Source organism: Syngnathus floridae, chromosome 5 (assembly GCF_059516105.1).
Source record: "Syngnathus floridae isolate MCC-2025c chromosome 5, RoL_Sflo_1.0, whole genome shotgun sequence".
NCBI classification, from domain to species: Eukaryota; Metazoa; Chordata; class Actinopteri; order Syngnathiformes; family Syngnathidae; genus Syngnathus; species Syngnathus floridae.
The window spans coordinates 6,978,626-7,006,450 of NC_142417.1; the positions used below are offsets into that span (position 1 = coordinate 6,978,626).

A 27,825-nucleotide genomic window follows, 5' to 3' on the forward strand; every position below is an offset into this window, starting at 1 on the left:
AAAAAGGCAGAAGGACTAATATGATGTGATGACTAGTGACACTGTTACATAGGTGAGTGTCTTTTTTTTCTTGCAGTGTTCGTCCCTACGTGGCACGAGAAAACACAAACACACAACTTGATCCCTAAGGACATTTTAAGGACTTTTTATACACTTATGGGAAAGTGACAAGAGCTTCATGTGGTCATTTTTTAGGTTACATTTTGTTCTTAGGGTCCAGATCAGGATATTTTCTTTCCGCAGCATATCAATGCCTAAGGGTACATTGATTTTACAGTGTGATAAATATCACATTGCCACATTTGACATTTTCCCAAAAATCCTTTTAAATCAAATATTGATCTTAATGTTTGATAACCTCTCTTTCCTCATTCAGTGTGTCTCTGAAGAAATATGCCACAGGTTCGATGTCCAAAGGTTTTAGCTGTCTCATTCAATGCGCTTCACTTAAAAGCAGATCGCTTTGGAAATGTCGCCGTTCTTACCATCGCACACAGTGGCCAGGAATGTAACTCAATTTCTGGGAATTTTAAAAAGCAGCTGGAAAAGAAGCAGCTTTCTTTGCAGCTCTTGGCAGGACATAGTATGAAACAGCATGCTTGGAATTATGCTTCAAACTAAATTAAATTTCTTATCAGACCCTTTCGACTGTCCGAAGGCCATTCAAGAATAAATAGTGGTAGCATTTAGGGGTTAAATGTTTTTTGGACTTCTCACAATAGTTCCTTTTTTATTTTTCTGTTCTTAAAATTCTGTAGCAAGTCAGCTCATATGCTTTGAGCCCATGGGCTATAGTTTCCCTGCCCCAGTTTAAAAAGATAAACTGTGTTTAAATTGGTTTTATGTGCGTTTTTGTAAAGCTGTGCGCAGTTTGCAATTGAAAAAAACCCCAAAACGTCATATTTGCTGCAGAACTAAAACTATTATCTGAAAAAATGCACCTATCTTGTACTCTGTCTGACTCTGCAAGAGATTAATGTAATTTCCAATGAGAAAAAAAAGGTGTTTGCAAAAAATAATAATAAATGGAGTGTATTCAAAATTAATCACCACTTCTCCCAATTAAATCAATTGTTTGTCAATTACCTCATGCGGTTTGTTCCACTCTCCAGGGCGGAGAGGAGGAGGCGGGGGGCCCGTCCGTAAGAGCCGCACCATTGGTGGAGGTGGGAAGCAGGAAACACTGTGACGTCACCAGGCCGCGCGGCTGGCAGCTCGTTGAGGAGAGTTCCCTCCTTCCTTCCATCACGAGAAAGCCTGAGCACAGTGAGCAGGCAGCAGGAGTGGGAGCATGGTTGTGATGATGCATGCATGTTTGTTTTGGTTCTAACTGACTGGGACTACCAGAGAGGGGAGACACCAAACAAGGATCAATACATGTAAGTTTCTTTATGGATAATAACAATAGCTGTGATGATGAATGCAATACAGACAGTCTTCATGCTGTGAGAGTTTCTTTCCCCCCACATTGTATATTACATTAGAATTCATTGAGTTAATGTGCTGTGAGAGATGCGTAGGTTGCAGGAGGAGAGTGCTGCAAACTGCATTGCCTCACTTTGACTGAGGAGCTCAAGGACTTCATCCCCCTCCTCCTCAAAATCCCTGGTGTGACTTTCAGGGGTCGCGTCCCAAACCGTGCCGCAGATTCTCATAAACTTCACTAGGCGAACATAAACTACACTACTTTTATTCTACGTCACGTGTTGCCATAACAAAGTCATGTACAAATGATAAAGAACATGAATTAGTGCAAAGTGACCTATTGTGACTTTTGGAAAACCTGACATATGGAAATGGAACATAAAAAGTTGCCCATTTGTAAATGTGTGTGTGTGTGTGCTTGCATGCATGTGTGTTGTAATCATTGGTACGGAATGGGTGTGTTTGCATGTGTCACACTTTCCCTTGTTCCACTGCCACATGCAGTTAAGATGATTTGCTTTGCAGAGCTACACATTTCCCCGGTGGAAGTTTTGGCTAACCTGTCACAGGATTCTAAATTGAAACCCAACACTAATGCAAAATGTATAAACAACACACACACAAGTGTCAAGCATATGGCAGCTAACCAGGTGGCGCAGTGAGCTGGGAAGCTAATATAGCAGTCTAAATCTCAACTCGGTGCTCCTTCTTGCCAAACACAAAGTGACGTGGGAGTGATCACCTTCGGCTGAGAGGCAGAACAAACTAAATGGGAAGTAATTCCAATCATTATACATGTAGCAGCACTATACACGATTAACGTTCACATTTTCTTTTTCTTTTCTTGCAACTAGTCTATTTTGCACAAAGTCACAAAAGGCCAAAAGAAAAAAGTTTCGATGCTGGCTAAAATGAGGTTTGGTGAGGACCTATGCTAAAGTTACGCTTGTGTCTTATACAATATTGCTTAAAGAAAAAGCCACAACAGATTTTGTAACTTCAGGAAATCCCTAAATTCAATTGTTATATCTATATGTCGAGCGTTGCCATAACATCAATGGTAATGTCTATTTATTTTATCTTTATATAGAAAAACAAATAGCCCAAGTGAAATTCAAAATGCACGATTTAGAGTCTACAATAAAACTTAGGTTGCATGTTTTTAGGAGAAAAAAAAATACACCCGCCGAGCCTCATGATCAGATGTGGCTACATGCAAATAGTCATCCATGCCCAACATTCACGTCAAGGAATCAATGAGTCCTTTGTCTCACCTGCACGTCATCGTCACCTTACGTCACAGAATTCACCGTTTAATTATCAACATGGCAATGAGGGAGGGTGGGGGAAATATTGTCTCAACTCTTTAACTTCTCAGTCAAGCATCTATTGTGCATAGCAAGACCCAATTGGGGCGTGCTGACTTAGCAATTTGTTGTTTTCACATCATCACGGCCAATGACGAGATGATGCATTGTAGCAGTTGTTTGTTTATATGAAGCACTTAGGGTAGGGGATGCATAGCAGGAAAAGTACATTACTCTCTTGCTGTCTTGTGTGCTTACTTTCCTACAGCAATAAATAACATAGGCCTAATCTGTAGACCTTTATTTAGCATTTTATGGACCAGCTACTCCAGTGCTGAGCCATTTTTGTCCCTTTATGGTTACCATAGGCTTACTTGTGTTTGTCAACGCAAAAGCTATGCTACATAGCAGGAAAACTCAGTGACCTGTAGAGCTCATTAGCTCCAATGAGTCCAGTAGTGAGCCTTCTTCTACCCAACTAGTTCCACCTAGTAGTAACAGAGCCTGATGACGCCTGTATAAATGCTGGGATGGCGAGACAGATGTGTGAAGTTTCACACTTCAGCCACTAGTGTGTTGAAAGCGAATTTTTTTTTTTTTCATACATCTCGCCAGACCTCCAACTGGTGTCGTCATTTAATGATCCGATTGCAGGATGGTGACTCACTGCGTAACAGTACGAGTGGTTGTGGAAGTATTTCACCTTCCGTGGCTCATTAGAGTGCCTTCAGTTAATAACGAGCCAGATGCACCCTAAAACAGGGTACACACATACTAGAGCGGTAATCGATCTGAATTTGACAATTTTCCCTCCCTTGCAATCAAAGTCAGCAAAAGCCGGATTGTCTGAGGTCTCTGAACGATTGTGCTGTGGTGAGGTGTGTTGAGAGATTACCCCCCCATCCTTCTTCTCCTTGGAATATGGCAGGCAATCATAAATTTGAAACCTATTGAATATTTACAATCACTTTTTGTGTTTGGTTCAGCGCCCCCTGCTGTCAACTAAAATTGACATAAAAGTGCCGTAGGGCTTGCATCGCTTGCCATTGTTCGTAAATGTGAGCTCCCGGGCATATTGACGTCAATTTAAGTGGACTGCAGGGTGGGTGCTGCATAAAATTGCACCCTCCTTGGATGGCTAAAAAACACATCACAGGGTGTTTACGGTATTTACCGATAATCGATACGGTACAGCAACCGGAGCTCAAGAAAATCTTCAATAATCAGGCCTTTTCTCAAATTCATCTACGTACATCACTTTTGATAAAGTGTGATGACAGCATTAGTCAAGTTCATGAATAAGTTTTACTCTTTCGAGTTGATTGGGAAAAACATCGGCCCTGCTTGCTTCAGTCCATTTGGAGCATTAAAGGAGCGTGAGCATCCCAACATCTGCCACACTTTCCGAACGATGTGCGGAGATGAAAAGCAGCCGTGTACGTCACGTCTGCTCGTCTCCCCCTCAGTTCAACCACTTTGATCCGGAACACGTGGATGTGTGTAAATGTTTATCTGACTTGAGTTTATTCCAGATGGTCCTCCTTTCTGAAAGGAGTGCTTTTTAAAAGCCATGCTGAGAGGATGCACTGTGGTGCTTTGCAGAGGTGAAAGTTCAGGGGGTAATATTGCAGAAAATGAGGAGGGATGGGGGGCGGTTTGCCTTGGTGCCAACAAAGTTAAATGTCACATATTTCCCTGAGCCACTCTTGCCATTTCATAATGGAGACTTAATGGAATATTATATAAGGTGCTTATTAAAGCATATTCATGACTGTAATAATAATCCTGTGTTTGTTTTTATTAGCGAGGCAGCGTATCCACACACATTTTTAGTTTCAGTACATTTTAATTGAATAGTTGGTTCCCATAACAACACCGAACATGTACCGATGCTATTTAAGGTCATTGTATAACATCTCAGTTGTATTTATTTTTTCTTCAAACATATCTCCTCAATGTATCATGTTAAGGACGCTCCCTGCATGCAGATCTTGGCGGATACTGTCACCATCCCAGTGATTAATGCGGCACGCATCCAAGAAAATCTAAAGACTTGTGTGACTTTTGAACTCATAAAGGATGGTTCTCACTCTATACTTCCTTAAAAGGCAGCTGTGTACCTTCACAGGTCATCATATATTAGCTCAAGCACAGGTGGTCTATTTTTTTTTTTTTTAGTCCAGGTCGAACACAGTCCTGAATATATTGCAATTTGCTTTGCTGCATGGGGGGGTCAAGGACATGTGCCAAATGGTCAACAGGTCCTGGATTTAGATCTTGGCTTGGCCTCAGGCTTCCTGTGTGGAATTTGCAAGTCTTGGTTTTCTCCAGCGACTTCCTACCACATTCTAAAAACATGCCAGTTAGGCCCACTGAAAATGCAGAATTCTCCACAGCTATTAAATGAACTTTGAATGGATGTCTCTATGTTGCCCACTGACTGACTGAGAAGCTAGAATAGGCTTCTGCTCTCAGATGGACACAAGCTGTAGGAAATGACTAGACACATGGAATGAGTGTGGCCATAAAGCCAAGAAAAAGCAAAACAGACATTAATCCTTTGATTCATCTGAAGTGTATTAAGGTCATCATGGCTAACAGCAGTTGAAACTTTGGACTTCCACTGCCATGGATGAGTGGTTATGGATGTGGCATGTGGCTAAAGGTCCCCAGGTTGTTGTCTGACAACTTGAATTGGTTTGACGTTGTGTAAACTTGCAAGCCGATGATGATAGAGGATGTGTGTGGGAGGGTGTGTAACTGCGTGTGTGCGTACGTGCGCGTGTGCGTGACGACACAGTGTGACGCGGGACATCAGGAATGACCTCGCAGGGAAACGAGTGAGTGGAGGAAGCAGAGAAGCAGCTGTGTCCCAGTGCTCATCTTTTGTTTTCCTTTCTCCTCGTCCGCCTGGACGTCCTGCCATTGTGTTTGTTTGCCTGCGTCAAAAAAACTAAAGTATCAAGCAAGAGGTTAAAAACACTAAAGACACTGTGGGGATTTGGGAATGGAAGGCGGGGGAATAGAGGGTGGGCTTGGATTTATGATATCTCGTGAGAATGATACGATGTGCTGCGGAGTACCGCACAACCGGAAGGTTGTTAAACAACTTTTGTTTTTTGTTCCGGAACCATGGAAAATTTTTCCATTACAACTGTTGACATTTTCACTGTTTTTTTGGACAGTGTCACTCTCCTCTCTGGCCTTTGCAAATGAAATTCCCAAGGATCTCAACTCCTTTAAAAGGAAAAAGTTACAACAGTGATATATATAGTACATTAGTGACTATATTAAGGAAAAAAAAAATCCAATATATTTAATAAATAAATGTGACTATAGATAAACATAAATATATGCACATGCAAAAGCGCACAAAACAAACAAACAAACAAACAAACAAACTAATGAATATAAGCTAAATAAGACATAAAGAAATACATAACAGACATAAATTAACCAATGGATAAAACCACAATAAAAAATACATATAAATGAATAAGCACTCCATGTAAAAAAAATAAAAAAAAATAAACTCCTTGTCGGCTGACCTATTCTTACTTTTACATTCCTCGTGTGATTCTCATTTCATTTTTGAGGAACACAGATATTTTACTTACTTTATTCACATAAATGCACAAAATATTCATATAAAATAAAATAAATATATAAAATATTCTCAGCACGATGCAGCGCAGTTATATGCCACCGCAGACATCCACAATAAATAAATACTTTCTTTAACGAATAGCTCTCTGACACACTTATCTTTGCAAGGGCGGAATTTTTCTACACTGTGCATATGCAAACGACGTTATTCGCTTGCAAAGTCATTGTTACAATTTCAATCAAAAGCGGCAATTGAATAAATTGAAAATGCACGAATGAGGTGCGCCTTAAGGCATTGGCATTTATTTGTTTGGCTTACTTGAACTCGTATTAAGCTACAGTACGGTGAACTGCACATGTGCGAGTGAATCATCCTCAAACCCCCAGTTAAGGTCTGGATTGAACAGAAAGGGAGAAAAATCTCCACAGCTCTCTGCTGACATCTGCAGGTCTGATAGTGTAGTACAAGTTAAAGCAGAAAGTGTAAAGGCGCAGTTGATAGTCAAGTTTATTTGTATAGCCCTAAATCACAAGCAGTCTCAAAGGGCTTCACATAGACAAAAATTGACAATTATTCTCAAAGCATCCCCTGATCTTAAGCTCCCAAAAGGGCAAGGAAAAACAAACAAAAAATAAATAAGATAAAAAAATAGGTCGGTAACTTGATTGTAAATTGACCACCATGAGTCAATCCACTTCCACGTTGGCACAGTCAGGTTTCACAGTACACACGGACCTCGAAGGGAAAAAACTTGCAAAGCTGCTTTAAATCTGGAAAAAGTAAGTCATGATCATCATTAATCCGCTTCCAAACAATTAAGATTACCCAATAGTGGTTTGCACGCCTGATGTCTGGATGTCTCGAAAAAAAAAAAAGGCCTTTATTGTAAACTTGCACGCAAACACATCAACAGACACTTTGCTCCTCATAACAACAACACAAGTCCGCAAATTAATCGTAGCCGGCGTGATACATATTGGATGATGTTAGTTTGATAGGATCATTCCATTTCTGATTGTGGTATAAGGAGGATGTGTAGTGCGGGCTATGAGTCACTTCCTTTTGCTTATTATTTTGGGGTATAAATTCCAAAAACATTTTTTAATTGAAGACAAACCTGTCCAAGGGCGTGAAACTCTGTGTGAAATGAAAGGTTGTATGGTGACCCTATAGTATGTCCCCAGTGATTGATTCCCACTAAGCTGAAATCTCACATTTACTGATGTCAGGCACGTTGGTAGAATTTTAAATTGTGCAAGCCTGTTCGAGGAGTAATTTATCAATGCCTTAACTTTAATTTCACACACTTTCCACTCCACTCCCCCTTGTGATGACCCAATTTCACAGCACAAAAACCAAACAACAATATGAAGAACATGAGTCATACTTGACGCCGGGAGACAAGACATAAAAAGGGTTTCGGGAGCTGATTTACATTTCAAGTAAATATATTTCATCTCCCCTGTCCAATTGTTGTGAAATTGTTTCAAGGTGCGACAAAGGCCCAGTCGCATGTCAAGAGATGAATGGCGATGGAAATCCAGGCTGATATGTTAGCGATCACAAAGTAGTAATCCCACCTGCACCGACTGACATCTGTTGGTTCCACGGTTGTGTGTGTGATTGCATTTCATGAGCTGACAGGCCCTCGGTGCTTTGATTGTACTTGATTTATGTGGGGAGAGGCAGCAGGACTGGAAAGGACAGGACAAGGTCGTGCTTACCCAGCCGCCCAGGATCTGATCCTCTTCTGCGTCCCCCCGTAATAAAATATCATCCCACTGAGCTTTTAACTCATCTTTTCTTCTTTTTCTGGTGCTGGCATGTTGAGTGTAGCACCACTTGGAGGAGCCACTGCTGCATTAGATGCTTCAAGGAGGTAAATCATTGATTTATTTATTTTGCTCTTCCCTACCAGGACATTCATTTTGGGTAATACTAATACATTTAGGCAAAATTGGAATGTATTTGAAGATCATTGTCAATTTTATATGGTGATTTATGCTTTTATTTCGAATTCATTCATCCCACAGGAAATAGGCCATTCATTCCCGAGTTGAGCTGTCACCGTTTATAAGACGTTTTTTGCAGTATGGGGGATTTTAATCAACATGTCACCATAATTTACTATAATACTTAAATAAAAAGATTACAGCGGCTAATAACGAATCTGAAAATCAGTAATGTGAGCAGCAGAACACAATTTGAACACTGTGTAAAAAAAATAATTGTTGTGATTAATAGTATTAATAAAAATCAATTAATTGCCCAGCCCTATTAAATAGATGTTGCATTATGGACTCATCCTGAATTGCACATTCCTTTCTTCTGTTTATTATAATCGTCAGCAGAAGTGCATTATATTGAGCGGCCAGGACTGTGATGTGCTTTCCTCATTTCAAGTTAATGTCACCCATGAGCAAGATCGATGATGTGATTGGCTGAACTTGAATGTAGGTTCTTGATGCTTGCGCAGATGCAGCTTCGCAAAAGCTCTTTTTGACAGGTGCTCCATTCTAGTAAATAAAAATCTAAGCTTGGATGTTTGTGACTGCAACGGGCGAACGCCCACGGATTTTTTTTTTTTTTTTTAACAAATGGAACAAAAAAATATCCTCTTGATTACTATAGTGAGTGCGCAGCTTTGCTTTCAAAGGGAATAAAAGCATCAACAAGCTCATTTTTCCTGATTGGACAGCCATGATAAAAGACTAAGTTACTTTTGTGGGATTATTCAATAAGCAGCCTCGACATAGAGAAAAAAAGACATTTCACAGAGAAAATTGAAATCCAGAAGCCCCGTTAGACAGCCGTGACCTTCCTTGGCCGGGTGCACCCTTGTAGCCCAAACATTTTTTTTTCCCGGGTTAATGTGATGAACTGTCACTGCACTTTTACTGATGGCGGAACATTCAACAGAGGACATATCAGTGGGGCAAAATGACATTCACAGAGGGTAGACTTGTAGCCAAGCTCTTTGAGTTCATCCAAAACATTCTTTTATTTTCTGTAGAGCTTGTTCCTATTAGGGTTGAACGAATGCTAACCATCTAAAATGTCATTTTATGAAACTATTACAGTGGAACTTAACTTGGAACTTGCTCTCAGCTGCCATGTTTGAAAATTATATTGACAAAAAAACAAAAACAAAGCCAAACAAAGCAGTTGGATTTCCATCCATCATACACCTAAACCACTTTGGACAACTTGCTAGCCTTTTGCTCACTGACAGGCAAAGAAAAGCTCCCCGCGAGGGATGTGCAGCCTTTTAGAAACTAAAGAAACAAGTTAACTTTGAGCTCAGACAGAAATCAACCTCCTGCGGTTGCGCTATCGGCACACGCTCCACATCTACTGATCATCCATCACGCACACGAGCAGCACACAGAGGAGAGGAGTTCCCCACTAAAGCTCACACTCCCGGTCACAATATTAGGTACGGTTTTACAATCTAACATGGGGGTGTCAAAATCTGGTCCGTGGGCTAAATGTGGCCCGCAGTGCAATTATATTTGGCCCGCAAAGACAAATTGTGCATCGACTGTATGTGTCAATATAAAAATTGTGTCTCCACGTTTGAAAAATAGAGAGCAATTTTTACTACCATTCATCTTTTAAAATGTGGAACAGTTTTTTTTCTCAGATTTCAAACTAATTTTTTGTGTAGTTTACATAATATGAGACGTTCATACAATTTTTTTGGGTTGACAGTCATAATGGCCCTCAGAAGGAAACCATGACTACGACAAAAATGAGTTTGACACTCCTGATCTAACAGGTTCCGAAAACGAGCGATGATTTTTGCAAAGATAACCATGCTCACTTTTGATTGACACTCTGAGAGGTAACATCCAGGTTTCGCTTTTTATTCCCGGTTCACTTGTTTATTTACGTCCTCTATTCAGTTTCTTTCTGATGTATTGACCTGAATTTTTTGCAATGACAAGAAGGTATTTTTCAAGGATTGTTAGTATGATGAGAAAGTTTTGTGCTGTTTAGAAAGTTACATTTTTCACTCTTCGGATGACAATAATCGTCCCTAGTCTCCACTTTGCTGCAGCAGACCTTATTCTCCTCTCGAATAAAAGCGTCACTGTGGCTGAACGTATCCAGCCGGCGGGGCTGCTCCTATTTTATGAGCACTTGCTGCAGCACCCCTCAACCTCTTAAAATGAAATCTTCTTCCTAGCCGTCAGAAAACAGCTACCGTGTGAAGACCGAATCCCAAAAGGAGGCTCTGGGGCCAAATGTATAACAAACAAGCTTATTAAATGAAGCAGACTGATATGTTCAATGCAGTGTGATTAATGCAGGTTTCCGCAATAATATTTTGTTTGGCCTTGGGCTAGCAACCCACTGAGCGGCGAAGGTTTGTGAGTGTCTGCAAATGTAGTGAATGTTGATTTTTCATCAAGGTCTGATGGTTGCAGACATTTGCCAGACATTCACCCACCAATAGTTATAATTGGCACAAACAGTTTTTCTTATAGCCATAACATTTTGAACATGTGCAAAATTTGAGTCTGTGGTGCAATTTCTAGTCAGTTGTATTACAACCAATCATGGCTCAGCTTCAGAAAACTGGTCAGCCTGAAACTAAGACTTGGCTACTCTGTCATTTTCAGTTGATAGCAAGTGGCAAAATGGCCACCCTCTAAAATGGGTGAATTTTACTGCTTAACTCCTATTCCACAAATGGAATAAAAATCTAAATGTATTTGGACTAGTGGAGGCACATACAACATATTGCAAAGAAAATTTGGAGGTTGATTTGCCCTTTAATTAACCAAGGCATTTTAAATGTGAATCCACCGTGTCACTTTGTAAAGGTGCCCACCTTGGATTAAGAGAGCGAGAAATAGCTGAGCAGTGAAGTTATTTCTGTGAGAGACTTATTATGCAAGTGTGGTTTGCCGGAGTTCCCGACAGATGCAAAATGTCAGCGCTTTCAGGAGAAGATGTTCATTAGCGTCTCTCGGCACGCTGAAGGCTCCAAAGAGAAGCGGTGTCGACTGAAATGCAGGGATCAGTTCCCGTTTTCTAACCAAAGCATTGACAAAGCAACTGGCTTGTGGAGTCAAATTTATATTTAGGATATTATAATGTTTAAAATAGATGTTGGGGTGAGGCAGTGCATAAACGTCAAACGAATTAACTTTTGTTATTGTCCATCAAAACTGAGCATTATAAACTGAGGTGAAGCAAAAATATGATGCACAAGGTTGTGCGGCATGAAATTAATATTCTTTTCTCATATTCCAGCTTTTTTCCCTGAATATTGACTTATTTTTCATCTTGTTACGATTTTGTTTTTGTAACTTTGACTCTCAAGAAAATATGGAAGCTTCTTTTTCTATTTTGATAGCAATCATTTCCTCATATTCCAATATTACTGGCATAACAGTCTGACTTCATTCTTCTGATGTTACCATAGTAATGGTAGGCTATTTTTTTTCTATGAAATATTAAAAAAAACACTTTTCCTCTTATTTTAGGAAAATTAGGACTTATTACCGCATTCAAAATGTTCTTGTTAAAACATCAGCTTTAAATCTAATCGTACAATTCTTTTTTTTAATTATTCTCATGGCTTCATTCAGATATTATTTTTGGAACGTTTATTTTTACAATATTAATATTACAATATTTTACAACATTTGGACTTTTCTCTTATCCTCGCTTTCTCTTTCTCATGCATATCTTTTAATATTGACTTTATTACTACTATATTCAGACTTTATTGTTGTAGAAATTGCTACTTTTTTTTCATTGCGAAATATGACATATTTACACAACCTCTTTACACCAAAAGCCTTCGTAAGACACCGTTGTTTTTAAGTACATATCTCGTAAAGCAGATCAGTACTGTTGATAACTTGTGTGATAAGCATCTCCTCCCCTTTGCTTCCATCCTATCTCAAGTCTGCAGTAATTACCAAGCCGGGCTGTCACTCCGCAAGTCCGCATCTATTTACTGGAGAAGGTCCCGCTCATTGGTTGCACTCGTCACAGTGCTGTTGACAGGGTCAACGAGGAGTTCCCTCCAATATGGGTCATGTTGCAAATGGCAAGCGAGGAGGAGAATGCAAATATCAACTCGGTGGAGGCTAGAAGTATTATTTAGGAAGACTCACATGGATCCAAGTTTGTATGAAGTCGCTTGCTGACTTGTTTCTATCAATAGTTGTGATCACAAAGCTGAGATGCTGAGGTGCATGGGCACATATCAATCATTAGATTAATCTTTCCACTTGCAATTCTTCAGATTTATCTCTCGTGGACTGCAAACGACATTTTCCACTCGGTGCAGAACATTCAGTTCAGTCCTGTCACGAAAAGACAATAAAAAGAGAGGGAGGCAGGTGTCTGCTAGGGGTTATTAGGCCAGGTAAACATAACAGGCTTGTGTAACTCTGGCTTTTAATTCATTGACCTTTACCTTTTACAGCCTAATGCATTCTAATAGGCCAGTGGATCCCCGTATGAACCCCCCCCCTCACCACCACCACCCATACACACACACACAAGGTTGTCAAGGAGATCAGGGCATCATGGTACACTTACAAGAACCAAAAAAAAAAAACCAAACCTAACGTGATTTCCAATTCTTTATGTACAAATGCTATTAGAACATCTTGTCAAGCTTCTTGCTGAACACACACATTATGTTCTTCTCTGTCTTTGTTTTCACCAGCACCCTTCCTGATTAACTGTGTGAGTGAGCCCTGCCTTGTTTCCGGAGGTTGCGCACACCATGCAAAAAAATGACCTGTCTGTGGATGACACCCAGCGGGACAGCGTGAGTAAAACACAGCTCACCTACTTTTTATGCCCCTCATTATAATACTCATTTTTCATTTATTTACCTAATAAAAAATATATTTTTTAATAACGCTAATGTACAAGGGCATGGTACATACATGTACAAAATTAATCATTGTTATTGCCTTATAATTAGATTAAATTACTTTATGGGGGAGCATTTTCAATTAACTGCAGACAGGTAGAGCTTTATATTGGTTTCAGGGTGTGTCTACACTGTATGTGAGTTTTAACTGATATTAAACAATGTTACCAAGGTATTATAATGTCCAATATGTCAAGTGAAAGCGGCGTTTCGAACATAAAAGAGGTATTAAAAAGTAATGAATCAGACTAACATGAACCAAGGGCAGACTTAAGGCTGCTTTAGCACATAAAAAAGGATATTAAAGAATAATGGATCAGTGTGACATGAACCAAGGGCAGATTTGGCGGCCGATAAATGGCAGCGCATAACATTGTGGAGCAATCACTAATTGCAGAATCTCCACATGACTTGGGACTTTTTATTATTGGCCGAGAACTTGTTTACAACCCAAACCAATTCCTAGCGGTTCAAGATAATGTCTTTGTGTGAACAATAACATCTATCAATTGCAGTTACAATCGTTTTTTTTTTCCTCACGGGAAAAAGGAGGCATTTATTTGTCTTAGGTGTATTTGGCGAATAATTGGACAGATGTTCCATTTGTACAATCTTATCTCCCAACAATATAACATTTGTAAAGGCATATTTTTTTAAATATATATTTATCAGTTAGCTAACATTGAGTCCAGTTGCAAGTATGTGAGAATAATCAATATAAGAATTTAACCTAGTTATTGAAATGTCACAACTTTCACTGTGCACAAATAAAGCATTAAATAATAGCTAATTACTCCAGACTACAAAGAACACCTGGTTAACAGCTACATTTAGTAAATGTTAATTTTAATAATAATCATTTTTAAAAAATTTTTTTTTAAACAAAATATTTTTTGCCCATGTCATGTGTGGAGAAAAAAAATCCTGTAGCCTTCCGTTTTTAACCAAGATTTTACACGACATGCTTCTGTTCATTGTGCCGATGTCGTTCAGTGCCCCCTGCAGAAAACCAGCCCAGAAACACAATGTTTCCATCACAGATGATGTCAGAGCTGAGCGCGAGTTATCTGTCACTCACCGCAGGCTGTCTGGATTTAATAGACGTTTCTTAGAAGTCCTGATAAGTGGCGACAGGTTGGAGCAGCCATGTTTAACTGGAGCTGTAGCTCGCATTGACCCGCCGCGGATGGTCCTGGCCTTTTCCTTTCAGGCATGAACAAGAAATTCGATTTTTCTCGATAGCCGTCGATCCCCAGATGGAAATCTCCCAAATGGGCTGACACGAGAGACCAAATGCATCGGGTACACAGATGGCACTTTTCTCTCGGCGGGAAGTACAGTAAAGGCCAAAAGCGTAATAAGATGTTAAATATAAATGGAAGGTTTAAGCAATTCCCATTGATGTTGTGTGTTCTTCACATGATGGGGAAAGTATGAGTCACGGCAAAAAGATGAGATTGAAATGTCAAAACGACCATTACAGCCGGGTTACGATGATCCACTCGGTTTGGAAAGCGAGGAGGGCGGTGGGGGGTTGTCACCACTGAGACGCCAAGCTTCTGCCTTCTTCTTTCCATGATGAGCAGTATTGTTTGTGACAAACATCCCTTTTGGAGTCAAGTTTAACCTTGGATGAATTGGTCCATAACACATTTTCTCAGGTGCTTGGTAGATTTTTTTAGGGTCCCTTTGCAGTGGAGTGATTGCCATTAGCTTTAGTCTTGCTGTTTACCTCCAATACTAAACGACTGAGTTGTGCTGCTATAAAGTGGATAAATCCCATGGAGATATTTATTAATATGGCTTTATAAAACATGCTTTCATTGGTTAACTTCATAGAATACGTACACTGATTTTTTTTGTCACCTACGGAAAACATCTGAAGTGGGTTTTAGTATTTTCTGGAGTTTGGCTTCGCCTCAGAGACAAGCAAGTAAAACTGCAGACAGCTTCTTTAAATCAAAAGGAGTTCAGACACTTGATTAGAAGACCTCTTAAAATGGAGATTTTCTAAGCACGTCCAATTGATAGGCACCCCGGAGATGGTCCCAAAACACGAGCTAGGGTCGATACAGTACCTCCACTGGCCTGCCATTGACCTGACGTACCCACTTTTGAAGAAGAGTTCTGTCAACGGTTACAAAGTTCTCCACATTGTGTCAAAACACTGAACAAAGTACAGAGGCTACTGAAGTTAATGCAAATAGCTCATTTGCAGGAAGAATAGGCAGGCCAAGCTGGAATTTATGCTAAAGTTCAAAAAGGAGCCTCGATAACTCAAGTCAAAGTTTTGCTAACTGATAAGACAAAGATGAATCTTTGACAGAACGGCTAGAAAAAACAATCTGCTCATAATTCCTCAAAAATACAGGCTCATCTGTCAAGCAGTGAAGGATTAAGGGGCTTTTTTGAAAACAGGCTTTCTTATCATCATTGATAGATAACACATAAATTCTGAACTCTACAGAAACGTTTTGTCTGCCATGGTTTTTTGATCAAAATTGCGATTCCAGACACCTGAAAACTGTTTTAAATCACAGTATGTCTTTTTAAAGCAACCCAGTGGCTGTGACTAAATGATATTGGCCAGATGGCTTGATTAGAGCTAAACAAGAAGCTTATGTGAAAGATATTTGGCAAGGTTAATAACAAGATCTCTTCAAAAGCCAAGCTGAGTGAAGCTTGCGGGTAAAGGTGGGGAAAAGAAAGAGGCGGGGACATCAAGAGGACAGGTAATTAAAGACGTCAAAGACAAGTCGGGACGCAAACACGGCGCCCAGTCGTGAGCCCCGCAGAGGTAGCACGGGGACGCAGGACTGCACTTGATGAATGCGTTCCTGGCTCATGACGCTCTTGGGGGTGGCCCGTGCAATCAGGCGCGGCTATTGATGAATAGTCATGAGTCACCTTATCAGCATCGCCATGGCAACACAGATGCATCTGTAACTCCTGCGAAGGCACCGAGAGAGTGGGCTGAATGCACCTTGAGCGGGCCCAGAGCCAGGTAACCATAAACGATGGATAAATGAGTCCCTGTATGGATACAGAAATAAATGAGGACTTTAATTTGTTAAGGCAAATGAAAATGCAATTAAAAAATAACACATTGAGTGAACATGCAAGTGATGGCTGGGAAGCAGAGGGAAGGAGAAGTGGGTGACAAGATATTAAATGAGCAGAGCTAGGCAGCATCGGTGCAGGACGACATCATAAGAGAGATGGAAGAGTAACAGCTGCCGGAAACAAACAGTCATGATATGGAACAATGGAGGAGTGAACAGTGATTCATTACAGCGTCTCTACAGGACACATCTCGTTGTACTGAGTGACAACAACAGTGTGAAGAGTCCTTGTGAGTAGAAATGACCTTAAGGAGCCCAGTCAGTATATTGATTTTGTTCACTTTGTGCCCAAAATAAGGTATGCTGAGGACTTATGTCGAAAAAAAACATGCATTTTCTTTTTTTAGAAAACTGCGAATATTATTTTTGAAGCTCTAGTTGCTCAATCAATCAGTGCAGGACATTTCTTCTAATGCTTATGCCTCAACTTGAAATTGATTCCATAAATTGACAATTTTTAAACAACATGGAAAATTGGGAATGTTATCAAGTGTATTTTTACGAGCTGCTACTGATTCAAGTAGATGCAGTGTAGGAATGTACAATTATTTTATTTATTTATTAATTTTTGGGCCATAGCTAAAATGGCACTCAATAAGGCACTGGGGCTTCCAGCATAAGTTGCCCCTCCCTGTTAGAGATTTGTTCACTCAAACAATATCTTGCAAGAACCACACGGAGACAAGTAAGTCCTTTTTGACACCTGCAGGTGGAGAGTTCACTCACTCCAGAATGAAGTCTGAACCCTTGTTCCTGCGAGGGGATATTTATTAAGAGAAACAGAGTGGGGGTTGAGAGTGGGCAAATGGCCGAAGCCCCTGGCTGATCAAAGCACAGCAGGGGGTCCTTCACGATGTTGTGTGAACAAAACACTTTGGTTGCTTCCTCTGCAGCTAGTCAATCAGTTCAAAAGATCTTAGCACTTTGTTCTACTACTTTTGTTAAGACAGGACAAGCGAGTTTAATTATTACAGGTTACATTCCAACATAATCATAGGATAAAACTAACCAGAAAACCCTAACACTCCCCTTCCATATAATATCTTGAGAGCCTTCAATCACATTAGTGGATTTCTGGCACAATTGCACAATATTTAGTTATTCATAAAAATAATAAATATACCTTGGCCCATTTATGCTGCAACATTGTGCAAATGCCTATGTCATAATTAACACATCAGGTACGTGTCCTTATTTAAACTCCCAAGAAGAGGAAGTGACGCTGGGGATGAGACCACCAGCCACGAGCCGGTCAAAAGGCGGAGCCCCATAAGCCCGTTACCTTAAAAGCCAGCTGGTGGCTAGCAGCAGCAGCATTAATAATTGTTGTCAAGAAAAAAGTTCTTTGTTCCCCTAAGGCCCTCTTCCAAATTGTTATTTGTAATGGGACAATCCTTCTTTGAAAGTTCAGAACTTCCATTCCCATGCCATGTTTTATGAATCCCAATATTGCTGCCTTAGGCCATTTGTGGAGGTTTCCGTGGCAGTAGCTCAACTCCCCGTAGCTGAAGTCATGTTCATTAGACTGCAATTGCTCCAAGACATTTCAGCAGTTCCTTCAACACAATCGACTAAATCTCAATGATTATAGTGCCGATTACAGCCATGTCATGAGAACATCCATCTAGACCAGGCATGTCAAACTCATTTTTGTCGCGGGCCGCATTGCGTTTCCTTCGGAGTGCCGTTATGACTGTCAACGCCTTATATTATAGGCTACACAACAAACTGATGAAGAACTAGCGTTGAAATCAGAGCTTAGAAAAACTGTTCTAATATTTTAAAAAGATGAATAAAAATTGCTAGCAATATCTGTAGTTTTTAAAGGTGCAGACAATTTGCAATTTTAATATCGACACAAGTCGATGCACAGTTTGTCTTCGCGGGCCACATAAAATGATGTGACGGGCCGTATCTAGCCCCTGGGCCTTGAGTTTGTCACCCAGACCGTCATCTTTATGTCCTCATGATATGGAACAATGGAGTGAAAATAGGAGGATGTTATTTGAGGAAATACGGCAATTCACCAAAACATTTTGCCCCGAGTAGAAGTAACAGAGCTCTCAGGGTCCTCGCTATCAGTGATTGGCCAGGACTATTTATTTGTTTTTGGGCCACTGCTTATCTACCTGCTTTATTTATTCATAGAGGTGGTGAGCAATCCACTGCTTATTTGAAACAATTAAATAAATTAGTAGCCAGCTTCATTTATATGTGTCTTTTGCCTTAAGCCTGCCAAAACTCATTTGTTTTAGCTATCTGTTCCCGAAAATTGGGTCTGTTTGTCTGCTCGCTCGGCCTGATGTTGGAGAGGTAAGCGAGCCCACTATTTCTTTATTTCTTTATTCTTTAAACCCAGTCTAAAAGGAAAACATCAGCAGCCGCCCAAACATTCTCATTTCACAGCCTGTTGAGCGCATTTAAAGTGTGATTAATCTCGCAGGTGTTTGGCAGCACGCTCAGCGAGAATGTAGGCCCGATGTATGAAGAGTGATGTGCGAACTCTTCTCGGGAAGGTCGTTATGGAGATTTCACGGTAGGATGAAGCCACCTTCCCGTTGATGTCAAAGTTTAGTCGCTTTCAAGTCATGGCTGACACAGTGAATTTCCTTCCCAGTACAAAGCAAATATAAAATCGATGCCTTTCGGTGCGAAGACGGAATAAACTGCAAGTAGGATGTTCTTTCTTTCGTTCTATTCTTTGACATTGACTTTTGGTACAAAATTACAGAAAATGTGCATTCGTTGCCCTACCTTGACCCCACCATCTCAGGAAAAAAGCTCCAGCTCACCTTTCACCCTGAACTAGATAAGCTGCGGGAAATGGATGGACAACTCGCAAAATGGGTTTCCATGTGCCGCTCTTGCTTCCACTTTGAGCGAATTATTCGCCATTTCTTTGTATTCCTTCCACTATGCGTTTTCGAGGTGTTTGTTCTACATCATCAACCGGGCTAATCCTCCAAACTTTACATTTGACAGCTCACTATTCCCAAAACGTCACACTTAAAATTTCTGCCCAATCGCAAAATATTTCTTGAATGCCGTACAAGAGAAAATTTTGTTTTTCTGGGATTTTATGGTTTATGAACATATGAAAAAAAAGCTGACTGAATAGACTCAAGTTATTCTCCTACTGAATGAACAAGTAAGAGTTAGCCACATTCTTTCATGCCATAGCGTATCCTGGGGGCATTTATTTACTTGGGTCACATAAGGGGAAGCAGCAAAAATGAGGAAGCATTTTTAGAATTATATATAAATACTGAAATGAATTAAATTGGTGTTTAAAAACAAAACTAAATAAAGCATGAACATTGGCAAAAACAATATTGTAGAGTGATCACACGTCAGCATCTACTTGAATTTGAATCGATTTTCTTTATTGTATAAGGCAGTGTGTATAAACATTAAAAGTGCAAATACCAATGCCATCTGAGTCCCTGAAAAAAGTTTAAGTACCAAAATAATGACATAAAAATAATGGCCCAAGAAACAGGTGCAAGCGTTCCATTACCGTTGCATAATGTATGAAAACATCACGAACATTTAGGTGCACGTGTAAGCATGTGCTAATCGTAGTCGGAAAATACTTGTGTGAAACTCACGATATTTTCGATCATGTTAACATAAACAATCGGATCAAGTTCAATACTTTACTTGTTTTCAACATCCGGTAAGAATTCCCAGTTTAATTAACCTCTCAGTTATTATCTGTGTGCGAGCAATGCAATATATGAACTGAGCACATTCTTTTTTCTCCCTGATTTTTAAAGAGTCATTTATTACCCTAAGTGGGAAAAGGCAGGCGTTTATTTCTCCTAAGTGGGGGAGAGGGATGCATTTCTCTGCGGATGACTAATAGTGGCACAGCCTCTGTCGGCAATAGCATCTAATTGTCAACAAAATAAACAGTAATAAAATCAAATTCGACGACTGACTTTTAGAGAAGAATTTCAAACACTGCCACTAATCACCTTCCCCACCTTGCAATGTGTTGCGAAAAATGTGACCTCTACACACAGATAGATGAGTTAATTTTTACTGCCTCCGGGATTCTGAGCCAGGTGAGACAGCAGATCAAGCTGTTAAGAAAAAAATAAATAAAAATACACACATGGCTGTAAATTCCAGGGTGCAGCAGATAAACCTCTCCTTTTACTCAAGTGATAAGCCCATATGTGCGTGTGTGTGTGTGCATGTGCGCGTAGGAAGCACAAGTACTCACAGTCTGTCTCGAAGTCAAAGCATACTAAGAGAAAAATACTCCTGTAAAAGCATACCAATTCAACTCCATCAGAAAAAATAGGTAAAAAAACCCCTCCTGATAACAATTTAAAAAAAATACACCATAGCTTTATATTTTTCTTATTTGCTGCAAATTATTCTGGTGGGCCACAACATCAGGCTCCTCTGAATCTGCAGCTTGGAAAAAAAACTAATATTTTGACAAAGTTGTAAGTTCTTCAAATTTAGGAAATAAAAATATGCTCAGATACCTTTTAAAATCTACCGTATGAAATGTGTTTGTCATTTTCCGCCACTGTGTATTGAAAATGACCAAATCACGAGGAAGATTCATATCGCTCTTTACGAGAATCACCAGGCTTCACCTCTTCACCAGCTATCAATAAACCGTAGACGAAAGCTCACTTGCAAGTGTGTTTCAAGAACATTGTTCCGCAAGCGAGACTGCTGGCAGAAAAATGGAAATGTTAAAGAGCTTTTTTTTTCCCTCTGTTGTAAGCTGGTGATTGAGAACTTCTCCAATCGTAATCTCTCTTATTCATCTCCTCCGCCCTTCCCCTTTTTAACTTCTTTCCCTCGCCTCACCTTTGCTCAACAGTCATTTCAGATTCACTCTCCGATAGAGTTGATTGCGAAAATCATAGTGTGGAGATGGATGATGGCACTGCTGATGAAAAGTTGCACTTTTTGTGGGCATACTGTTCGCGGGATACCTTGTGGCTCCCGGTGATGATGGCGAACTCTCATATTTATTGCTGCGCCTTCGGGGAGCTCGCAGCCTGAAACCTAAAGAGGAACTCAGGCCTTACTAAATTCAAGAAAGATTGCAACACTTGGGACAGATGGTGCTGATGGGATAAACAGCAAAGCACAATAGTCATGTTCAAGATGCGCATAATGTTGCAGCGGATTACATAACACACTAAATTCAATAGGAGTGAAACCTTGCAATGTGCAAATTTTGATATCCAATGTCATTATAATAATATAACTATCTAATAATTCTATGCAGCTTCACATGTGCTTAATATGTGCACTGTCACACAACACGCATTTCCCTATTTGTCTTACTCTTGAATTTTTTGTGCCATGTTCAAACTGTTCAAAATGTCATCTACTTTGCAGTTAGTGTATTTTAAGAGTTTTACTCAATAATTACACCTAGAGAATTTTCAGGTATTGTCAAAACTAGAGATTATTAAACTACAAAATGTTCTTTTTATGCTCATTTGTGAGTTCGATGTTTTGATATTTTTTCATAACAATGCCTCTGAACTTTTGTTTTTAGAAGAAGCATTTGTCCCGCCCGCACATGCCACAATCGTAAACAATTGTCCCACCATGCTAAGTACACCATAATCTTGTGCAAAAGTAAAAACCCCACACAGGCCACATTTGTAGTCACCTGAGTACTCAGGACAACAGAAATAATGCGAAAAAAAAAAAACCCTGAAGAAATGACTTCCTCTTTGCTAATGAAGCCATCTAATTGATCTGAATTAATTCATAAATTATGTATGAAACAAAATGTATCTGGAAAACCATTAATTGCTCCCATGATACTGCCTGATTGGAATTGGGAAATTGTGCCAGATGTTGAATAGGGAACTGAGGATGTTGAGAAAAATCTATAGCGTGCGCCGCATTGATATAAAATTATTTAGATTCTGCACCACAGCGAGGATATCTCTTCAAATCAAGTATATATTGTGAATGTGTATTTTTAAGGCCCATGCAATCAAAAAGTAAAACCAGATTTCCTTTGGAGTTTATGTTCAGCTTCCCAGAGTTGTGCAAAGAGGGAACAGGAGCTTGCTTGCATTGATTTATTTTGCTCTCCCGCAGCCGCCAAAACCCCAAACACAGGTCCCGTGAAACCAGCAAATGATTCTGGACTTGTTCTTTAGGCGGGAGGCAAGCTTTAACTCTCAAGGCTGCTGGCGTGAGATGTTGCTACACCTTCAGCGTCAAATAAGGGCCCCCAAGCAATAGCTTCTTTTACATTATATTCTTTGTATTTCTTCCTCACTAAATCAATAATCCACTATAATTTATTAATGTTAACATGGGCTTTTCGTGAATGTATCCGCTGACTCGACTTTCTCTGACCACTGTGTTTTTTAATATCACCGGTTTTATCCAATGAACTGTCACGGGTCGCTATCTCGCCTCTGAAGTGGCTCCAAAATTTCTCGTTGCTTGTAACAATTTTTTTTTTCCTGTTTTACTTGCTCCCCGCGGTTCTATTGTTGACAAATTTAACTGCGGACTTCAGTCTAGGCCGGGATCTGCTTGCATCAACGAAAACGTAATAAGATATTAACAAGAACAAGTCCCCTGTGGAAAACGGAAGTGGCCGAGAGAAGGTGCTGCAATTGTGAACAGTCGGACCGAAGCTCTCATCTCAAAGATTAACTCCACACGTGTGTCATGCTATATCTTTTTGTCATTTTTTTTTTTTTTTTGTGAGTGCGATTGGATTTTTGTGTGGTCTTGAAGTTGAACTGGATACTCAAATACTTCTGCCACCTCCTAACATCAGCAGCATCGAGCACCGGGGATGCTAACACTGCTGAGCACAGCGCCATTTAAAAACACAGAGGTATAACGTGATTACTGCCATTAATCTTAAAAAATAAATAAATAAAAGAAGCCTCCGTTTTTTCCCCATCTACATATGAAATCATATTTTTTAAAGAGTCAAGTTGTTAACTCAAAGGCAGAAGATGGTAAGCGGAGTAGCAAGTTTGACCTTCCACATTTCAAATAAGATGATTTCGGCGCCGTCTGAATGGCACATCAAATGCAGAAGAGTCACTGTCGGCTCATTAACCTTAAACTGATCCCACTTATCATGAAGTGTCTCTTCAGACATTTGGTGGCGAAAGGTTTGCATGAGCAAAAACAGCAAACTTGATTCCATGTTGGCAAACAGATGTGTGGAATCTCCCCGACACTACAAACTCGCCTCAACAAGGATTGCATCTGCCAAACACGGCACATTTTATTTTGTAAATCGTAGAACGTTGTGGGAATAGTCTCTTAGCGCTCGTGTGCTAATTTGCGCTTGTTTTTTCAGATCTCAATAAATCAGCCACTGAAGCCTTGCACAAGCGAGTTAGACCCAAAGACTGCAAAGGTTAAACTCATACAAACAATATGATTGCAGCATCTTGTCTTTTCTCGTCACATTACGGTGTTAACGGTTATTCGTTTTCCTCATTGGATGATGAGATTAATCATTTTACCTTGGATCGTCTTAAATAGTGAGGTTAATCAAATCTGCCCCTTTGTGCCCCACAATGACAAGTCGCAGTCTGTGGCGCTGAGCGTAATGCACCTAATTATGTGGAAATGGCAGCTCAATGGCTTCTACAATGACGATTGACACTTTGATGGATGCACGCGGGCATGCGAGTTCGTGCTCGGTGAGGCGTTACCTGGACTGATAAAGATGTACAGTGTGTTGATGTTCACGCTACAGAGCTTCACGCTAATCCGCAGACTCATTTGATTACGCTGGCCCAGGCCATGCATACAGTCGATGAAAATCCGGAACCTTTACTAATCCTGTGATGAGCCTACCAGTGCTTTTCTTAACTTTTTAATATGCAACTTCTGTATGGTTTGTTTACGTAATCTTCAAATCACTGCCTGCAGTGTTGTCAAATTGATGGTTGGTGTTCAATTTGTTGTTGAGCTGTCGGGATAGAGCGCGTTTCAAAAAGGTGTTGGCTTTCAAAACTAATTAAGTAGACTGCATTTGAGTTTTTACTGATCTGTGAATGCTAATGTTAAAAACAGTCCTATAAACGAAGTTGGAACTAGCAAGTTTTGAATTCAGCCTCATTTCACTCCCGACTTTCGTCCATGGCTTGTTTATGTTGAAAAGTTGTAAACACCAGCGTCAAATAATCCGTTCATGATTGATGGTCAATGCTTTCTGCAACAAAATACCCTACAGGTTTTTTGATAATAATTAAAGATAAAATTAAGTACATGAGATGGGGTCACAGATCGATGATAATCTACATCTCACTGCAACCCTTGACAGGATATTCAATATACAAAACGGATGGACTGATGCTGTGCGCGTGGATGATGTGGCGCAATGAGATACGGAGGTCCGCTGGCAGGGGGTTACCCCCCTGTCAATTTAATGTTGTTGTTAAGACACATTGGGGGTTCTAGGATTGCATTTTCCTGACAGAAATTCACCAGGTCGACATATAACTGCTCCAGATACGCCAATCATTCCTTCTACCGCCTGTCAACTGAAGTCTCAACCTGCCCCTGATTCCAATGCGAGCCAGAGGAAAAACTTAATTCATATAATATTTGAGAAGAGGCCTCTGAGTTCTTAGTAATGCCGCTAATTCGGCTTCTACGCTAATCTCTTCAGGCGTTGTTTACAAGCTTGTAGTCTTTGCTTCAGTGACAATTAAAGCGGTACTTCCTCAAGGAACACAAATTAGGGTTTTAAGCAATTGCTATTCTGTCAGTCTAAAGCTTAACGGGGTGGATTGTTTTAATTTTCTGTGGCTTTTTAGTTAAACAGATTGCCGTCTCACAATATTTGTATAATTGCTTAGTCAAATATTCTCGCTCCAACAGAAGAGTGCTTTGCGGTACTTACTGGAACCTGTAGAAGATAAGGTATGAATAGGGACCCAACAGCAAATAAACCGTGTCAGGCTAATCCAACCTTGACCTTTTTGTCGTAAAGCAGGTTGTTTAAATGGTCTATCTCAATCCGTGGTTTTTAATGTGTCTATTTTTAGTGAGGGGCGCGGCGCTGCTTGTACAAATGGTGTGGAACTATCACCTGGAAAAGAGCCGCGCGGGATATCCGTGCTGACGTCTGAGCCTCACTTCACGGGACAAGTTTTCTTATTCATGCACAACAAATGAAAACTCTGGGCGGTTTGCTGCAAGATAAATGGGCACCATATCTCCCTCAGTTTATCATGCTGTTCCAGCCTGTGCATTTGTACCTGTGTATTCAAGTGTGGCCTGAATCAAGGATACTCCTGCGAGCGCTCAATAGGCAAATAACTGATTACCTTTCTACCTTCCCTACGGACACTTTACCAAAGGAAACCCAAACAAAACAAACAATAGAAGACATTAAATTGAACTCCCTCTAGTCCATTTCCAGCCATCTGAGCCTTGGGTTTATTGTGTTCAATAAGGATTGGAAGAAAGAAAGCAACTCACTCTGGAGTTCAGTCCATCACAGACTGAAAGAAATGAGTCATTTGTTTTGACTATAATGGAGAGAGCCTCCGAGTTGCTCAGCATTGCGCCAGCTTTTACGGTATGGCGATTATTTAAATAATCTGTTCATTTTATGCTGCATCAGTCACTTTAATGTGCTCCTACCGAGTTACCTTAGCGTCTAAGGTGTAACCTCAGAGGAAATCACGCGATTATTTGCAATAAATGCAATCCACCTTGGTGTGACTCAAAGCCACACAAGCGTATGGATATTAAAAATAGCAGCAGAAGCTTTGCATAACTGAGTCATGTTGCGGGTCATGGGTTTTGCTCCTTTAGGGGAGTGAAACATTTGTTTCTCTGGTTGACGTGATTTTTTTTTCTTTTCAGGATGGCTCGGTTAAGACAATTCCATTCATAGAAATGAATTGTAAATGGTGAAGGAAAAATATTTTATATTTTGCTGTTCGGATCCACTCCAGCTACGGCAGAGACTATATAGCCGCCTCGGGCAAAAACAAAGATGGTGGCAGGGTCTGACATTAAGCCTTTATGAGTTGAGCCATTTTGTGGTTTCAATAGTTTTTATTTATTTATATTTTATTTTATATTGAATCTATAATCTTTTGTCTTTTTGCACAGAACTGTCTCCCTCTGAGCAGAAACTCTTTTTGTCATCTTGAGATGCATTTCTGCAATTCTTTGTCTTACTTAGCTCATTCACCATCCCAGTCACAATGCATAAATGGCATGGATGTCTTAAACAAAACAGCGGTAATCCAACTTTTGTATTAGTATGACATTAAATGAATTTATGACATCATTATCATCAAGTTTGCTCACGACACGACTTGCTCGATCACCGGTGGAGACGAGACAGCCTACAGGAACGAGATAGCTCAGCTGGTGTTCTGGTGCAATCAAAATAATCTCTCCTCCAATGGTGTAAAGAAGAAAGAGATGATTATTGACCCAAGGCAAAATGCATCTTGTACTGTTTGCCATCAGTGGGACTCAGGTGGAGATGGTGAAAACTTTGCAACTCCTCGGTAGCCACATGAGCGATGACCTCACAATACATCGACATCCGCATAATTAGTCAGGAGTACATTGCACACCATCAACTTTGATGTTGTGGATTATTTCAAGCCGTTCTGTTTATTTCTGTGATGTGCGTTGACAGTTCTCATGAACAAGTGGTGGAAGAAATGACCTCCTAGATTATTTTCTGGCACAACTTTGACGTGTGCTCGTGCTTGTATGTCAACAAACGTTAAATGTGCTTTGATGTGGATAATTTCAAACGGTTCTGGATATTTCTGTTATGCAAAGTGACAGTTATCATTAGCAAGTTGCAGAGGGAACGATTGTTGGATTAATTGTCAATTTGATCTGGCTCATTCTCGCCGTGTGGTCTTTCAGAATTTACCTTTTTTTTGCCCTCACAACATGGTTACTCCAATATGTTCTTCCCTGGTTCCTCAGGTGTCTGACGATTCGACGGACTCCCCAGAGCTGGGTCCTGTCACCTGCATGGAGCCCTTCCTGGTGCGGCGGCTGTCTTGCCGAACGGTGCAACTGCCACCTCTGGCCTTCAGACAGGCCGAGCAGGCGTACTTTGAACGCAAAGCGGAAGCCGATCCGGTCACCGTTCCTCCCCGGCCCAACAGTCTCCCACTTCGTACGCCGCCTCTCATTGCCATCACTTCCGCTGACACCAGCAGGTAGGAGCACATCGAGGCTTTTTCATTTATATCTAACAAGAACCTTTGAGGGTACATATTGATGCAGAAATGTTGTCAAACTAATGTGATTTTAAAAAATGGTTAAGGTCTTTAATCACTTTAATCCGTTTTCAAATGATAATGAGGATTAAGATGTTCATTCCAGTCCCTTCAGACTGAGGTTCTGAATTTATTCTGGCGTATGCTTTGGTCATTCATCCTGCATATGTAATTGCCTCATAACTTGCAATTTTCTTTAAAATGACTA

General features: G+C 40.3%; 1 protein-coding gene across 1 annotated transcript; it reads left to right on the forward strand.

Moving 5' to 3' along the window:
* The first annotated feature begins 1,137 nt into the window (after positions 1 to 1,137).
* LOC148397822 (3',5'-cyclic-AMP phosphodiesterase 4D-like) lies at positions 1,138 to 27,561 on the forward strand. The gene is made up of 4 exons (XM_088377359.1): positions 1,138 to 1,379; positions 8,176 to 8,218; positions 13,034 to 13,138; positions 27,319 to 27,561. Exons 3-4 carry the CDS (start codon positions 13,094 to 13,096, stop codon positions 27,559 to 27,561), a joined length of 288 nt encoding a protein of 95 aa, XP_088233485.1. The 5' UTR covers positions 1,138 to 1,379; positions 8,176 to 8,218; positions 13,034 to 13,093.
* The last annotated feature ends 264 nt before the right edge of the window (positions 27,562 to 27,825 follow it).

Excerpts from the sequence above, each read along its gene's own strand:
- LOC148397822 (XM_088377359.1), top strand. The coding sequence starts at position 13,094 with ATGCAAAAAAATGACCTGTCTGTGGATGACACCCAGCGGGACAGC. Across the intron at positions 13,139-27,318 it reads ATGACACCCAGCGGGACAGC|GTGTCTGACGATTCGACGGA; the intron begins GTGAGTAAAACA and ends CTGGTTCCTCAG.